Source organism: Panthera onca, chromosome X (genome assembly GCF_046562875.1).
Source record: "Panthera onca isolate mPanOnc1 chromosome X, mPanOnc1 haplotype 2, whole genome shotgun sequence".
Lineage (NCBI taxonomy): Eukaryota > Metazoa > Chordata > Mammalia > Carnivora > Felidae > Panthera > Panthera onca.
In genome coordinates this window covers 73,048,992-73,065,952 of record NC_138357.1, presented here as the reverse complement: position 1 = coordinate 73,065,952, position 16,961 = coordinate 73,048,992, and the positions used below count along the sequence as shown (strand labels likewise).

General features: G+C 47.4%; 1 protein-coding gene across 1 annotated transcript in view; it reads left to right on the top strand.

The window, feature by feature from the left end:
• Nucleotides 1-16,617, top strand: part of NALF2 (NALCN channel auxiliary factor 2) — a 28,435-nt gene extending 11,818 nt beyond the window's left edge. The window contains exons 2-3 of the mRNA XM_081793996.1: nucleotides 13,128-13,299; nucleotides 13,705-16,617. Of these exons, the coding sequence (XP_081650122.1) occupies nucleotides 13,128-13,299; nucleotides 13,705-14,090 (558 nt within the window). The 3' untranslated portion in view covers nucleotides 14,091-16,617. The remainder of the gene's footprint in view (nucleotides 1-13,127; nucleotides 13,300-13,704) is intronic.
• The last annotated feature ends 344 nt before the right edge of the window (nucleotides 16,618-16,961 follow it).

Here is a 16,961-nt window from a genome sequence, read left to right as displayed (position 1 = left end):
CTTGACCTGAAATTCTATCAAAAAGATTTAAGTAACCAGCTAATTATTTTAATAGTAATAGTGAAATGGAGAGGTACCAGCCAAGGGGCAATACGGGATATAAGAGCTTGGACACTAAAGTCCAGGTAAATCTGGCTTTGAAATCTGTCTTCTCCATAAAATAATTGCTGATCTTGAACATTTTCTTTCACTCTCTTAGAACCTCACTTTCTTCACACTTGAAATTAGGAAACAGGGTCATTATGATGCTTAACTGACCTACAACATGCTAACCTCTTAAGACTACAGTGCCTATGAGATGGAAAGTGCTCATGCAATGGTAGCCACCATTATTATTATTCACTGTGTGACCTTTGGCAAGTTATTTACACTCTCTGGCCCTTCCTATTTCACCTGTAAATATGTCTCCACCTCAGGGGGTAGTTGTAAGGATTCAAGGAGTTAATAAATGTCAGTTGCTTAGAACAGAGCCTGACATATAGCAAGCACTTAATAAATGGCAGCTAGTATTATTCTTACCTTAATTAGATGTGTTTAATCCAAATGACTGTTTAATACCCAATTGAGATTGACAACACCAAGATGGACTGCTTAAGAGATGGGAAAGGTAATTTGGGAGCAGGTGAAGTGTCTGGCGTGGGAGTGGGAGGTTAGGAGCCAGAAGGCAACTGGAGAGATTCTAGAAGTGAGGGCACAAAGACATGCTTAGGTTGAGGAAGAAAGAGGCAGAGATGGAAGGACTCCAAAGCCTTGATTCACCTCATCCCTAGAGACCAAACACAGCTGACAGATCCTTTTATCAGGTCTCTGTTCTCCTCAGCCTCTCATCTGTCTATCAAGGTACTGCATTTGGGGAATGAAGAAGGCAGGGTCAGGAAGCTGGTTTCACAATGATCCCTGCAGAAGGCTAGAGATTGCTTTCTGGGCCTGGGCCCAGGACTAGCAGTGTGTGGCAAACACCTGTGCCTGCGAGGGGGCGGTGGGATTTTATGCTGCATATGTCTGTGTGCAGCTCAAAGGAAGCGACAGCTGTCACTGTCACACTGGCAACATTCCTGTGGTGGCCTGCATAGCCATTGGGCACAGAAGCCCCCAAAGCTCCTTTCCTCTCACATTAGTTCCTCTCTTTGGCTATAGGACCACTCATTAGTTCTGTTGGCCTGTTAAGCTTATGTGGCCCAACCTCATGGCCCAGGCAGTGGTAATGGAGTAGATGATCCAGGACTGGGTAGTACAGGACCTGGGGCTTTGGGCCTGAGTCTGGCGAGGTTGGACAGATTAAGTCTTGGAGATTTTGTTTTATTGTTAAGAAACCTGTATAAGCTACGTATGTATACTCATTCTTCAGGATGAGTGTTACAGAAATTATCTTACCTTTTGCTTCTGATATTTATCTCTACATTTCTAGTGATATGCCAGTTCTGCTATTTCTTGACTTTTCTGTTTTAAATATCAGTGTGTGCATACGTGTATGAAAGATATGTATAATTTGTCTTTTAAATGCTAAATATAGATCTCAATGCTTAAAATTAAAACAGAAGCCTTCTGCTCAACCCTAGAGCCTCACTCTTCAGACTTAAATATTTTCAAATCTCTTAGCTGTTTTTTCTGATATTTACCCCCACAGTTCAAAATGGCATGCCAATGCTATTTCTTGATTTTTTTTCTGTTTTAAATATCTATTGACTTTATTAGAGGCATATTTGCTCTCTTACTATCAGCAGCACTGTATGTGTACACATACTTCCCCTCCCTTCATACATCCAATATTGGCATATCACAACTTCTGACTTTAAGAGTATTCCATTTTTACATCATTAGGACTATAAATATTGTTCACAGCTGAATCATGTAGAATACTGGATTACATTTTTTTCCTTGGTCAACTTGTTTTCCTGGAGTTAATATTTGCCTCTTTTTTCTATTTGCTTAGTTTTCTAGGACTTTTTGCTAATGCATCTCCAATTTCCCCATCAGAGCTGTAAACACTAAGGGCAATGCACAGATAATTAAGATAAAATCCCTGTCCTCAGGTAGCCTACAGTTTCAAGGATTTAATTTATACAGATGTCTTACCAGAAGGCTTGGGCTCCTTTCAGGGACTTTGATCTAGGCTATGTCTTTGATCCCACACTCCAGGCAGGCCTATCTCTTTCCATCTCTCTCAGCTGAATTTGGATTCACACAGTGAATTTGGATTCACAGTCCTCCGGAGAGCAAATGTGGTTTTAGTCTGCATTAACAGAAACAGAGCTTCCAGGTCAGGAGGGCTGATACTTCTACTTGATTGTGTTGATAAACTCTATTTGGGTATTGGGTTCAGTTGCAAGGGACACAGAAAATAGGAACTCATCTGAATATGAAGAACCAGGATAGAACAGAGAACTAGAAACCACATCCTATGAAATAATTGAAAAAACTGGGAGTATCTGGCTTCTTAGAAGAGTAGTCTACACATAGCTATCTCCATTTTTCTTCCTTCACATTCCCTTTTAAATTGGCCTCAGTCTGGTTTCTGCCCCCAGTGATCCCCTGAAACTGCTCTCACCATGATGGGACTGCCAGCATGTTTCTGTCTAAATCCTTATCTGCTGACCACTCCTTCATCTTGGAAACTCTCTCCTCCCCTAATTTTCAGAATGCCACTCTCTTCTGTTTCTCCTCTAATCTTTTAAGCTACTCCCCTATCTTCATCAGATTCCCTTCCTCCACCTTCCCCTTAAATGTTAGTGATTTCCAGGGATCCACTGTTGGTTCTTTTCTCTCTGTGCTCACTCTCCCTAAGCAATAGCATCCACTTCTTTGGCTTTCACTATTGCTTTATCAGTCAGGGTGAGCTACATTATGCTGTGATAATACACAACTCCTAAACATCTGAGGTTTAGCACAACAGTTATTTCTTGCTCACCATACATGTCTGAAACAGATCAGCAGGGATCATCTGCTCATGATAGTCACCAAGAGACCCAGGCTAGTGGAGGACAGGAGCTTCTCAATACTGTTTCCATAGTCAACAGCAGAGGGAAGAGAATGGCAAATCATATACCAACTCTTAGAGCTTCTCCCCAAAAATGATCCATGTGACTTCAACTCACATTTCATTGGTCAAAGTAAGTCATATGGTCATGCTTATCTTCAAAGGGTGGGGGGAAGTACAGTCCTACCATGTTTCTAATGATTAACCCTATCCCTTGGTGATTTGTCTCTAGCCCAGATCTTCCTTCTGAGCTCAGACCATTATATCCAGCTGCCTCCTGGACATTTATACCTACCTGACCCACATATACTTCAAAGTCAATATGGCCAAAAACTTTTTTTATATTTATTTTTTTAAATGATTGTTTTATTTATTTTTGAGAGAGAGAGAGAGTGCAATCAGGGGAGGGGCAGAGAGAGAGGGAGACAGAGAATATGAAGCAGGCTCTGTGCTGACAACAGAGATGACAGCCCTCTAATGCAGGGCTTGAACTCATGAACCATGAGATCATGACCTAAGCCACAGTTGGTTGCTTAACCAACTAAGCCACCCAGGTGCCCCATTATGGCCAAAAACTTAATTCATCTTTTGCACCCCCAAATCTACCTCTCCTGCTGATTTCCCTTCTTTAATGAAAGAAACTACTATTCATCCTGACACTCAAGCCAGAAACCTGGTAGTCATCCTGGACCCCTCCCTCTCCCTCATTCCCTACCCCCATAAGTTATCTTGTTGGTTCTACCTCCTTGACATCTCTTCTCATCCACCCCTTCTCTCCATTTCTTTTTTTTTTTTTTTTAATTTTTTTTTTTTTTAACGTTTATTTATTTTTGAGACAGAGAGAGACAGAGCATGAACGGGGGAGGGTCACAGAGAGAGGGAGACACAGAATCGGAAACAGGCTCCAGGCTCTGAGCTGTCAGCACAGAGCCCGACGCGGGGCTCGAACCCACGGACCGTGAGATCATGACCTGAGCCGAAGTCGGCTGCTTAACCGACCGAGCCACCCAGGCGCCCCTCTCCATTTCTTAATTGTGCTGCTACTGCCTTAGTTGAGGTCCCCATCATCTCTCACTAAGATTATTGCAATAGTTTCCTAACTGGTCTCCCTACCTTCAGTCTTGATGCCTACACTCCATCATCCATACTTTCAGACACAGTCTGTAAAGTTAGCCACAGAAGTGATGATAAGTGATCTTTTAAAAAGCAATTATTTAAAACTCATTAAAAGCTTTCAGTTCCCTATAAGATGAAGTCCACATCCTCCTCAGCATCCGGAACATATCATAATATGGGCATGGCCTTCCTCTGCAGCCTCACCTCCTATTACATCTCCCTTTGCAGCCTCTAATTATGCTAAACTACCTACAGTGTCTGAACCCAGCACTATTTCACACCTCCAGACCTTTATACCTACTGATTCCTTTGCTTGAAATACACTTATCCCTGCCCTATTCCACCTAGTGAACTTCTACTAATTTTTTCCAAGCCCCAATTCAAGCCTCTCCCATATGGAGATGTTTTCATGTCCCCAGCATTCAAAACAGTTGATCACTCCTCCCTCTATGCTAACACTGTACCAAGCACATACTACTTATCACAGTGACTTATAATGATTGATTCACATTGTTGTCTCTCCTTCTTCTTAAAGATAGCAATCTTATCTTCATCATCTGTAGCCCCTCCTCCCTATCACAGCGCCAGATAGTCAGAAGACGTTTAGAAAGTGATCATTGCATGAACAAATGAATGGGAAGACCTGATTCAGGGAAGTTTACAAATAACTTCAGGACTATCAAAGGGGACAGGAAGCCGATTATAGAGCTAGTAGGAGCCATGAGTAAAGCCACAGAGAGGGCATTAGCTCAAAAGAAGGAAGAACTTCTTTTACTGCTAGAGTTGTCTAAAGATATGGGCTGCTCTGGGAGAGAGTAAGAGCCCTGTGACAATAGTGCTTGGCAGTGATGTTGGAATGGAAATTCCAATAGCAGACAGGGAAGTGTCATGATGACTCTCACAGTCACTTCCATTCTGGAGTGGTAATAAACCTGCCTCTTCTACTCATGTAATTGATATGGATCACCTAGGCTCCTTAAGAGCTGCCCCTGCATTAGGAACACCACTTTTCACTAACCAGACTGCCCCTGGCCAAGCCAGGCCCACCCAGCCATTGGCCTTTGAGCAGATGGCCTAGGAAGCTTGGGTGTGTGAGGTCCCTCTGGAACTGCAGTGGCTTTAAGTTCTTACCCACCTCTCATCCATCTCACCTGCCTTTCTTCCAGGCTAGGTCAGGCCACTTTGACCCATGACTGCTCATTCTCTGAAGCAGGAAAGCTGTTGCTTATTTTTATAGCCACTTAAGTAAAGCCATATTATCCACCTGGATTTGCCCTGTCATGCCTCTAATCCCAGTCTGACTCTGCCAATCCCAGTGACTACAGCTGTCTCCAGAGTTATGTCCATGATCTCCTTCCCCCAAACTGGAGACTGACTTTGACCTTATCCTTTTCTGATCCAATTCTTTGAAAGCCCAGAATCAGGAATAGGAGCACATGGCTCTTTTCAGACTCTGCCCAAGGAGGTACCTCACACAATTCTAAGTGTGCTGATGGATGTGGTGCGAAGAGGCAAGGGGTTAGTTGTCAGAGTACCTATTTTAATCTTGGCTTTGTAGTAGATTGCCTGCATGCCTCTGACTTCCTAAGCCAATCCCTTTTACTGGGCCTCAGTTTCCCCTTAGGTAAAATCTGGGGGCAGGGTGGTTACTTGTTTGCAGTGGACAGTGGATTTCATCCCCAAGTCCAGCCCAGATTGCTGCTCTGTCTCCATGCGCTCTGCAGCGGCAGCTCCTGGCCAAGGGTCCCAGAAGTACATTAAGAAAACAAGCAACCATAAAAAGAAGGTCTGTAGGGAAGATTTGGATGGGGAAACAGGCCCTAGGGACATTAGCAAGTTGGAATCCAGGAAGGAAACTGCTGACTTTCTGGTTGGCAAGAACAGAAGCTCTCCTCTCTGGATGGTTTTCCAGCTCTTAAACCAAGGAGTCCAGGATGCCTCCTCTTTAAACCCTCTGGCCTTGAGTATTGACTTTGGTCTGTGTGCCTACCTACTCACTTGTGTGCATTCACACAGCACCCTGGGGGCCAGGAGAAGTCAGATACGTCTTTCCAAAGGAGCATAGGGATGAGAAAGCCCTGGCCAAAGCTGCAAGCCAGGAAGCAGGAAGGTAAGGCTTTCCAGGTTCTCCTGGTCCTCCCTAAACTGGCCGCTCCAGAGCCCAGAAGGGGTTGGGATCCCCCTCATCTTTCCCACTCCCATTTCAAGAGTTCTTTAGCAGCCCAGCTGGGAGGAGGGGGGGGATAGCCTTCCCAGCTTCCTTTTTGGGTTAATTGGTGTTCCCTCTAGTTACCCCCTGCTTCCTTCCCCTCCCAGTTCCCATAGCAACTTGGCTGCAGCAGCCAGAACTTGATTGAGCCCAGCGGTGGCCTGACTAGGGTGGGAAAGGGGGATTCTGTAAGAAAAGGAGGGCACTTTCAGGTCAGGTCTTCCAACCCTACCCATCCTCTGCTGCTACCTAGAGGGTCCAGGATGGTTAAGTTCAGAGGACAGGACATGATGAAAAAGGCTTTTCTGCCAGGGCTGGAGTCTGAAGAGCCTGAAAGCCCAGAGCCAGGCTGGTTCTCAGCTCTCTTCCCCTGCCCATGCCCTTGTGTGCCCTGCCCCTACATATGGAATTTGCAGTCATTGGTAGGATTGTCCAGTCATTGGTAGACTATTGGTAGGATAATCCTGGAGTTGGAGTCAAGAAAACAGATTCAAAGTTTCTCCCTCTGCCAGTATTTTATGTGGCTATAAACAAGTCATTCCCCTTTTCCTGGGCCTCAGTTCCCTCATCTATGAAATGCAAGTAGAGGGGCTAAACTGATAGTTCCCTGCATATTAAAATTACATAGGGTATTTTGAAAAACTACATGTGTGTGGGTCCCACCCACAAGGAATCTGACTTAGTTGGTCTGGAGTGAATTTTTTAAAGACTCTCCAAGTGATTCTAACATGCAGCCAGCGTTGAGAGACTAGAGCAAAAGACCTCCAAGGGTCTCCCAACTGACTGTTGTCTGGTTCTGAGACATTTCTTCCTTTTCCTTACATGCCCCACCTCCAGCAAGCCCCACAGCTTCCCTAACCCTGGATGTCTTGGCTCTTCCCCATCCTTATGGATGAGTATTGAGGCTGCCCCCGTGACTGCCCAAACAACCCGGTGGCCTCTGGCTCAGTCCTCACACTGATGAGTCAGGGCAAGCTACTTAGGCCCGGTGAGGGGAAAGGGCTGCAGAAACTGAGGCAGGCTTGCTGCACAGGTGGTAGCCCTGAGAGCCAGACTTTTCGCTGGAGAAGGACCCCAGACCACCTCTGAAGCAGGTGAGTCAGCAGTGGCCTCAGCTGGCCCTCTGTGAGGCCAAGAAATTGGATTACGTCTCAGCTCCTGTTTGCTCTTCCTCCATTCCCCTCATTAGTTCCTTGCCTGTTCCTGCCTAACCACCCACAGACCTGGTGTCCTCCTCAGGCAATCTGCTCACCCACTTGTTGCCATGGTGACCCAGGCTTGGGGTATGGGGCTTGAGGGAGGGTCTTCTAATTAATTAGAAAGACCACACTCCCACTGTCAGGCCACCCCTCTCCCAACCCCTGCCTCCCCCTCTCCCTCCCAGAGCATACAGGTGAGTGCCCAGCCACCATAGCCTGTTATTAGGCAAATCACAGTTGCCTGGGAGGAGGGCTGCAACTCCAATTGGGCCTCCTCACCTAGGAACAGAAATATTTTTTTAAGTATAATTTATTGTCAAATTGGTTTCCATACAACACCCAGTGCTCATCCCAACAAGTGCCCTCCTCCCTGCCCATCACCCACTTTCCCCTCTCCCCCACCCCACCCCCATCTACCCTCAGTTTGTTCTCAGTCCTTAAGAGTCTCTTATGGTTTGCCTCCCTCCCTCTCTGTAACTTTTTTCCCCTTCCCCTCCTCCATGGTCTTCTGTTAAGTTTCTCAAGATCCACATATGAGTGAAATCATATGGTATCTGTCTTTCTCTGCCTGGCTTATTTCACTTAGCATAATACCCTCCAGTTAGGAGCAGAAATATTGAGCTGAAAGAGCCCAGGGAGAATCCTACAGAGACAGAGACCTCTGTACTCAGTCGGTGGAAGAAGGGGCAATTGCACATACTTTGGGGTGAGGATTGAGGAAGATCCTGGGTCCAGGCTGCTGAGATTGGGGCAATGGCTATGGGCAGAGCCTCACCTTTGCACTTGGTCCCAAAAGATGGAGGGTGTTCTCTGAGGCACTAGGGCCCTTAGCTGTGGGGATTTCCTTTTCTTTCTTGCCTTGCATTTGTTTCTTTTACCCTCCTTCTGCTTTCTTGTATCCCCACCTCCCTTACCCAACTTTATTCCCCTTCTCTCTCTTACCCTCATCTTTGTTACTTCATCTTTCTTACCCCTCCTCTTCACAGCCCCCTCTCTTATGTCCCCACCCTCTTATCCCCATGCTCTTTCTTATGTTTCATTTTCTCTCGCCCTCACTGCATCCCTTTACCTCTCTTACCCTCCATCTCTTATTCCTCTGCTGTTTCTCCCCAGGCATACCCCCATCACCACCATTTCTTACTCTCCAACTACCCACTCTTTCTCACCCTCTCTTTCTTACACACTCCTGCCTTGTACCCCCTTACCTCACTGCCACTCTCTTCTATCCCTTAACCCCCACTCTACCCCTCCACCTCTCTCTTACCCTGCCTCTTACCTGTACTTGATATTTTACATCCTTATTTCACTCCCTTCTCATTCCTTTGCATGTAACTTTCACCCCCAAATTTCACTTTTAGGGGTTTATATAAATAAAATTTAGCACAGGTGTGCAAGAGACATGTGTACAAAGCATTGTTTATAACAATAAAAACTTGGAAATAAATGTCCATCCACAGGAGGTTGGCACCCTTCCCACTCATGCATTTACTTACCTCCATATTTCCACTTAAGCTGTTGCCTCAGCCTGGAATGCCCTTTTGTCTCACCTCTACCGATCCCATCTAAAATCCTACTTTGAGGGGCACCTGGGTGGCTCAGTCAGTTAAGTGTCTGACTTCGGCTCAGGTCATGATCTCAGAGTTTGTGAGTTCAAGCCCCGCATCGGGCTCTGTGCTGACAGCTCAGCTGCTTCAGATTCTGTGTCTCCCTCTCTCTCTGCCCCTGTCCTGCTTGTTCTTTGTATATCTCTCAAAAATAAATAAACATTAAAATTTTTTTTAATCCTACTTTCAGTTCTAGGTCAACTATTATCTTCTCACTGATTTCTTTCCCAACTTTTCTATTTGATTCCCTCCAATGACCAGTGGTTTACCTCTCCTACAGTATAGATCATATGCCATAGATTCAAATTAGATGCATCCATCGATGAAACTGGAATTTCTCTGAGAGTAGGGACATGTCCTCATTTACTTCTCCCGTTCATTCAATAAACAGACCTTTTTACATATATTGTGCTGCAGACACAGTGGTCAATAAGTACACAATGGTCAATAAGACAAACCCATGTCTGCTCTCATGCATCTCACATTTTAGTGAAGTTGGCTGAGAAAAACAAAACAAGGATGCAGACAAAATCATACTTGTGGTGAAGAAACAGTTAAGAAAAAGAGGGAATAATGAGAAGGCATCTTCTAGCTAGAGGGGTTAGGGAGACACTCTTTGAGGAGGTGACATTTGAACTGAGGCCTGAAAGATGAGAAGGACCTAGTCATGCCAAAAGTGGGAGGAAGAACATTCCAGGCCAAGAGAACAGTATGAGCCAAGGCCCCGAGGTGGAAAGAAGTAGGACATGTTCAAGGAAAAGAAAGAAAACCTATGCGTGTGGAGCATGATGAGCTTGAAGGGAGAGATAGGAAATGAGGTTGGAAAGCCAGATGGGAGCCAAGTTTTGGAGGGGCTTGAAGTCTGTGGTCAAAAGTTTGGATTTTATTCTAAATGCATTGAAGGGTTTGAAGCAAGGGAGTAATATGATCTGGTGACATTTTGAGATCACTCTTACTCCTGTGTGAACAGTGGATTGGAAAAATAAAGAGTAGAGGTGGGGAGGCCACACAGGAGACTGTTGTACAGGTGACAGACAACAGTGACCTGCGCAAAGTTTTGGATGTGGAGTAAGAATGGGCATGTCTGCATGTGGGGATGCAGAGAAAGAGAGGAATAAAGGCTGACACCTAGATTTCTGGCTTGAATACCTGGGTAGATGGCCATGGAACTTCATTGAAATGGTCAAACCTTGGGAGTGAGGGGTAAAAAAAATGTAAGAACTTCATGTTAAGACTTAGAGCATGTTAAATGTGAGATGCCAGCAAGTTATCAAAGTATCAAACAACACTTTGGGGTGCCTGAGTGGCTTAATCAGTTAAGCACCCAACTTCGGCTCAGGTCATGATTTTGCAGTCCGTGAGTTGGAGCCCCACGTCTGGCTCTGTGCTGACAGCCCAGAGCCTGGAGCCTGCTTCAGATTCTGTCTCCTTCTCTCTCTGCCCCTCCCCCACCCATGCTTTGTCTCTCTGTCTCTCAAAAATGAATAAATGTTAAAAAAAATTTTTTTAAGTATCAAACAACAGTTTGTTTCTCAGGGGGTTGATTTGCTACTATAACCCACTACTACCTACCACCACCACCCATCACCACCCCTCACCACCCCCTGCTTTAGAAAAGGCTGTTGTGGGGACACATTGTGAAAGTCCATATCCATGGTAAAGTTATTTGTATTTCCCTGTAAATGTTTAAAGCTCATGTAAGAAGCACTGACCATGTTGCTCATAGTGTGATTGAAAGGCTTCCGCCAGCAGAATGACCAGGACCCTTGTTCAAAATGCAGAGTCCTAAGCCCACCTCAGTCTTCTTGAAGCTGAATTGGAGGAAGTCATCTGCATATTGAACAAGTGCCCCAGGAGTTTCTGAGGTCCATTGAAATCGAAGAACCATTGCTATGAGAAGCAATCATGAGAAGGTGCCCCTGAAGATATGAGGAGGATGTGGGCAGGGTAACCCCATCCATGAGAGCTGCCTGGGCATCCTGTTAAAATGCAAGTGCTGAAGTGGTGGGTTTGGGGTGGGGTCCGGGATTCTGCACTTCTCACAAGATCCTAGGTGATGGTGATGCTGCTGGTCCAGGTCCACATTTCCAGTAGCAAAAAGCTATATCAGTGGTTCTCAATGGGAGATGATTTTGTGTGATCCCCAGGGGACATTTGACAATGGCCAGATATATTTTTTGGTTGTCACAAAAATGGGGGGGATTAACTGACAACTACTGGGTAGCGTCAAGGAATGCTGCTCAATATCCTATTATGCACAGGATAGCCCCCCTCAAAAAAGTATCCAGTCCATGGGTGTTTACCCAAAGAAAATGAAAACAGTAATTTGAAAAAGTATATGCATCTGTATGTTTATTGCAGCACTGTTTACAATAGCCAAGGTATAGAAGCAGCTTAAGTGTCTATCGATAGATAAATGGATAAAGAAGACAGGTGTGTGTGTGTGTGTGTGTGTGTGTGTGTGTGTCTGTGTAATATAAAAGAATGAAAATAAAAGTCATAAGGGGCACCTGTGTGGCTCAGTTGGTTAAGCGTCCGACTTCAGCTCAGGTCATGATCTCACGGTTCATGGGTTCAAGCCCCGCGTTGGGCTCTGTGCTGACAGCTCAGAGCCTGGAGCCTGCTTTGGATTCTGTGTCTCCTTCTCTCTGCCCTTCCCCTGCTCATGCTCTGTCTCTCTGTCTCTCTCAAAAATGAATAAATATTAAAAGAATGAGATTGTGCCATTTGAGACAACATGGATGGACCTAGAATGTACTATGCTAAGTGAAATCAGAGTGAGACAGACAAATACCACATTCATTTTCACTTATATGTAGAATATAAAAAACAAAACAAATGAATAAACAAATGAACAGCAGAATCAGACCTAGAAATACAGAGAACAAACTGATGGTTGCCACAGCAGAGGGAATGAAGAGACAGGTAAAATGAATGAACGGGAGTGGGAGATTCAGGCTTCCAGTTGTGGAACGAATAAGTCACAGGAATGAAAGGCACAGCACAGGGAGTAAAGTCAATGGTATTATACTAGTGTTGTATGGTGATGGATGGGAACTACAGTTGTGGTGATAGAGCATAGAGTTGTTGAGGCACTAAGTTGTACACCTGAAACTAATGTAACATGGTATGCCAACTATACTTCAATTGAATTAATCAATTAATTAATTATAAAAAAATTTTAGAATTGTCCAGTCCAAAGTGTCAGTAGTGTCACTGTTGAAAAACTCTGGGCTTATTGATAGTCAAACAGTATACAGCAGGGAACCTTTCCTAGCTAGGACCCAGTGCCTGGTAGGAATGGGCTAGATGAGGAACAGGAAGTATACTGTGGAATGAAACTGCAAAGCAAGGTTTCCAAAAGAAAGGTGGCATCTGCTCCACACCAGGGCTGAAGCCAACAGGACAGAGCATGGATTAACTAGGGCTTGAAAGCACATGTGGTGCCTGGTAAGGCAGATTCCTGTTTATTTAAAATAACCCCTCACATTTGTATCGCACTTTAGAGTTTACAAAACATTTTCATATGTGTCATATTATTTGATGCACATAACACCCTAATGAGGTAGAGCAAGGATTATTCTGTCCATCTCTTTCTTGAATTTAGAAACTTAACACCATCAGCCAAAGGAATGTTTGCTGAATTGGACAGAACCAAAATTTACCTCACTGTCAGTGACTTCAGACAAGCCAGGATAGCTCCTTGGCTTGACTACAAGAGCAGGGTTGGATGGGATGATTGGTAACGCCCTTTCCAGCTCTGACACAGGAGTAGTTTTGTGATTTTACCAATGAGAAAGTTGTAAGTCTTGGAGGCCTGCAGATTAGGGGACTTGGGAGTTTGGACTATGAGATGAGAGATTTTAGGGTAGCATGTAGTGGTCTTGACCCAAACCCTCCTTCTTCTCCACACCCTGGATCCTGGGGATGGGTGGGTGGGCAATTACACTCCTCCTTCATCCCTTTCCTTTGAGGTAGGAAGGGGCTGATGCCTGGGCTGACACTCTTTCCTCTCCCCACAGGCTGTCTACAAGGCCTGGCTGTGCTCAGAATACTTCAGCGTGACCCAGCAGGAATGCCAGCGCTGGGTGCCCTGCAAGCAATACTGCCTGGAGGTGCAGACCCGGTGCCCCTTTATACTCCCTGACAATGAGGAAATGGTGTACGGAGGGCTTCCTGGCTTTATCTGTACAGGTAAAGGCAGAAAACTGGGAAGGAGGGAGAAGGCCAAGGGCCCAGGGCAGGTACCAGGTTGGGGGTGTGGGAGCAGGGAGGACAACAGGGAAGTCAGATTAGAAGAAGGTTAGTGCCTTGAAGACTTGACAGTGAGGTCCCCAGGTTGGGATAGGGTCAAGAGGAATAGACAAAGAGCACAGGGGCCATCTCTATCAACAACGTGCCCTGGCCAAGGAGTCATCCCAGAGAAACTGTCTCAGGTCCCTGGGAGAGAAGTATCTGGAAAGGGTAGGTGCTGAGGGGCCAGGGGAAAGGAGTCTTGGGCAGGGCTACCAGAGCAGTCCCAGCTTTGAAAATCTCCTCTCTAGGAAAGCCATCTGTCCCCTTAGCACCCCACCACACACCTTCCTTATCCATTGGCAGGGTTGCTGGATACTTCGCCAAAGCGGCCGGAAACCAAGTGCTGTGACGTGCAGTGGGTATCCTGTGACTCGGAGAAGAAGAAGTTCAAGGAGACTGAGGCCCCCAAAACCCACCACCAGCAATTCCATCACTCCTATTTCCACCACTACCACCAACAGTACCACCACTACCATCCCCGCCATGACCCTCCAGGCCACATCAGCCACAGGCCCTCCATGCTGCCGGTCTCTGGGGGCTCCCGCCTCAGCCCCAGCAGGATCCGGCTGTATGTCCTTGTTCTCATGCTCCTCCATACCATGGTGTCCTTCTCCAGTAGCCAGGGTGGTGGAGGACTGGGGCTGGAGGCACTGCCTACCCTAGATGAGGGCCTGACTCGGGAAGAGTGACAGCAGGGAGGACAGACCTCCACCACACACTGACAGCAGCTCCAGCCCCCCAGGGGGAGGGGGAGGGGCTCCTCCCATGGGAGGTATAGGACCAGGTGGGGGGCGGGGGGAAATGGGGGGCCACACATCACCCCCAGCCTACCCCCACCCCAAAAGCAGCTCCGACAGAACGGCCAGAGGGCCCCAGGGAGCTGCAAAACTCATCCGGGAGTAAAAGGCAGGAGCAGCAGATGCCCCCCCTCAGGTCCCCATCTATGGGGCTTAGCAAAAAAAGGGGGGGAGTGGGGGCTAGAAGTACCCACTCCTGCTGAGAACCCTGACTCCAGGGAAGGAGGCTACTCACCCAGCCTTGGCCCTGCAGGGAATGCTGGGGGGCACAGAGGGGAGAAGCTCTTTCCCCCCTCCACATTCCTTTTGTTGCCACGATCCTTAATTCCCTCCTGCCCATACCCCTACAGGCAATGGCAGACGGTGCAGTGGCCCTCCTCCCACTCCAGTGCACCTTGCCCCACGTGGGGCCACCACAGGGAAGTGCCAGGCTGGGAGATGAGGTGCACACAGTCGCGACTAGGCCGGGGCCCCAGTTAAGCTGTGCCCCACCACTGTAGGTAGTGAGGGGTAGTAATGGGGTACAGAGTGGTGAGAGAGAGTAGAGATAGGGAAGAGGGAAAGGAGAGAACAGGACAGGAGGGGAGAGGAGAGATGAGATGTGGGCAGAGGGCTTAGAGAGATGGCTGAATGGTCTATAGTCACCTGGCTTTGGAAAGAAGGACGATCAGTGTTGAGGCAGGCTCGAGGACACCTCCTCAAATCAGAAAGGGTTGCATAGAGTCCTGTGGGGAAAGAGCACAGGAACCCGGTTGTTGGGCCTCAAAACAGAAGCCTGAGAGCACATGGTCAGACTGCCACTGTCTGAAGGGCCATTATCTTACAGAAGGTGCACATACTTCCAAGGGCCATTCTTGCCCTGGAGATCTTGGCCTTGAGGCCAAAGATGTTTCCATTTCTGATCTCCATAGGGAGGAGGGACTTAAGTCCAAGTGGGTCAGGCCTGGCCTGGGTCCCCATACACACTCAATTTTGTCCTAGCCCAGGCCTCCATGAAGGAGAACCTGGTGGCATTGCCCCAGGGCTTTCCAGAGATGAAACTCCCCCATCCCCACCCTGTCCCCATCCCCAGCCTACCAAAGAGTATTCATCCCTTCCCATCCCTGACCCCATGGGTTACTATCTGAACTGTGGAACAACCAGACTCTTCCTCACCCTGTAGAGGGTCCTCTGATCCAGCCACCCCTGCCTGCCCCTTCCTGAAGAAAGTCCAGAGACAGGCCAGGGGACCCACTGAATAAGGATAATGTGCTATTGTCTCTTGACTGAGACACTTGAGGTATTTAGTCAGGCTAGAGGACTAGACAAGAAAAGAAGCATCGAGAGGCCCTTGGAGGCTGTTAGCCTTGTGCTGATCTCCAGAGAGTCGGAGGCTACATCGCCCGGGACCTCTAAAAGCCAAAAGGAGCAGACAAGAAAGGGCACCAGAACTGTGTTCCTGCAATGGGCCAAGTGGCATTCGGTACCAGAAAGGCCTGTGTCCTAGGCTGTGATGCCAATGAGTTAAGGGGACGAGTGGGCCTAGAGCTGCATTAGGTGAAACCAAGAAGTGGTTGGCAGGGGATAGATGGGAGACCTCCTAGTAGAGAGGGAATCATTTAAGGACCTCTGCTGGGTCCCAGAGAGGCTTTGTGAGACCGGGGAGTCCTTCCCTGCTGGTTTTCTCATTTCTCACAGCCTGTTTCCCTCCCCCAACCCCTGTGCCCCACCCACACACTCCCCTGTTTGGCCCTCAGCACTTCGGGCCTAGCCACATACCCCATCCCTAGAGTGCTCTTTTGAGCTGGGGAGGGGAAGAGGTGCTGGCTCCTTTCCAGAGACGCTTATGTAGATGTGAGAGACCCTAGGTACAGCCTTCTAACTCCTGCATCCTCAGGAGGGGAAAAGGGACTGGGAAGTAAAGGGGGACCTTAGGGCCCCAAAGAACAGACCCTTGGAGACTCCCATCCTCTCTTCCCCCTCACCAAGTGCCCAGGAGACCCCTGGCTCAGACCAGCCCAGGGCCTTGCCCAGTGGCAGGGGAAAGGGGCACCTCACTCCACCTCAAAGTCATTTGACTGTCCCTGTTCACCTCACCACCCAGATCTTCCACCACCCCTCCAGCTGCCCCTGCCCTCCGTCACAGGCAGCAGAGCTGGGCAGCTTTCTTATGCCATTTTCTACACTGTGCTTCATGAGTAGAACTCTCTTGCACTAGTTCTTATGACTGAGTCTCCAAGCTCGATTCCTAGTAGCCCCCCCCCCACCCCCACCGTCCCTTCCTCCCTCACCTGGCTATGATTCAGTTGTTCCCCTTCCCCTGCCTCTGTGTTTCGGTGAGAGTCTCTGTATGTGTATTGCTTTCTGTTTTGTTGCATTGTAGAGCAGAGGCCTTTCTGCTCTTGTTTAACCCCATAAAGAAATAAATGGTAAGACTTGATGATAACCCTCCCTTTATGGTTTTGTTCTGTGGAGTCAAGCACTGTGAGAGGAAAAAGCCTGTGTTGGAGAAGGGGTAGGACCAGAGGACATTGACCCTGTGCACTGCTCTTTGTTCAAGTCTCAGAAAAAAAAAAAAAAAGAGGAAACTCTGTAACAGGCCATTCAGGTGAGGAATCACAAACTTAAACTTCTGCAGAGATCAGTGAGTGAGGTGGACCATGTTGTCGTGAAGTGCAGACTCCACGGTTGTGAGTGGTGAGAAAGGCAGGGTACACACAGTCTGCAGGGGCAGCTCAAGCCCAGGGTTGTCTTGTGGGAATGTGGGTCCAATGATGCCTGATC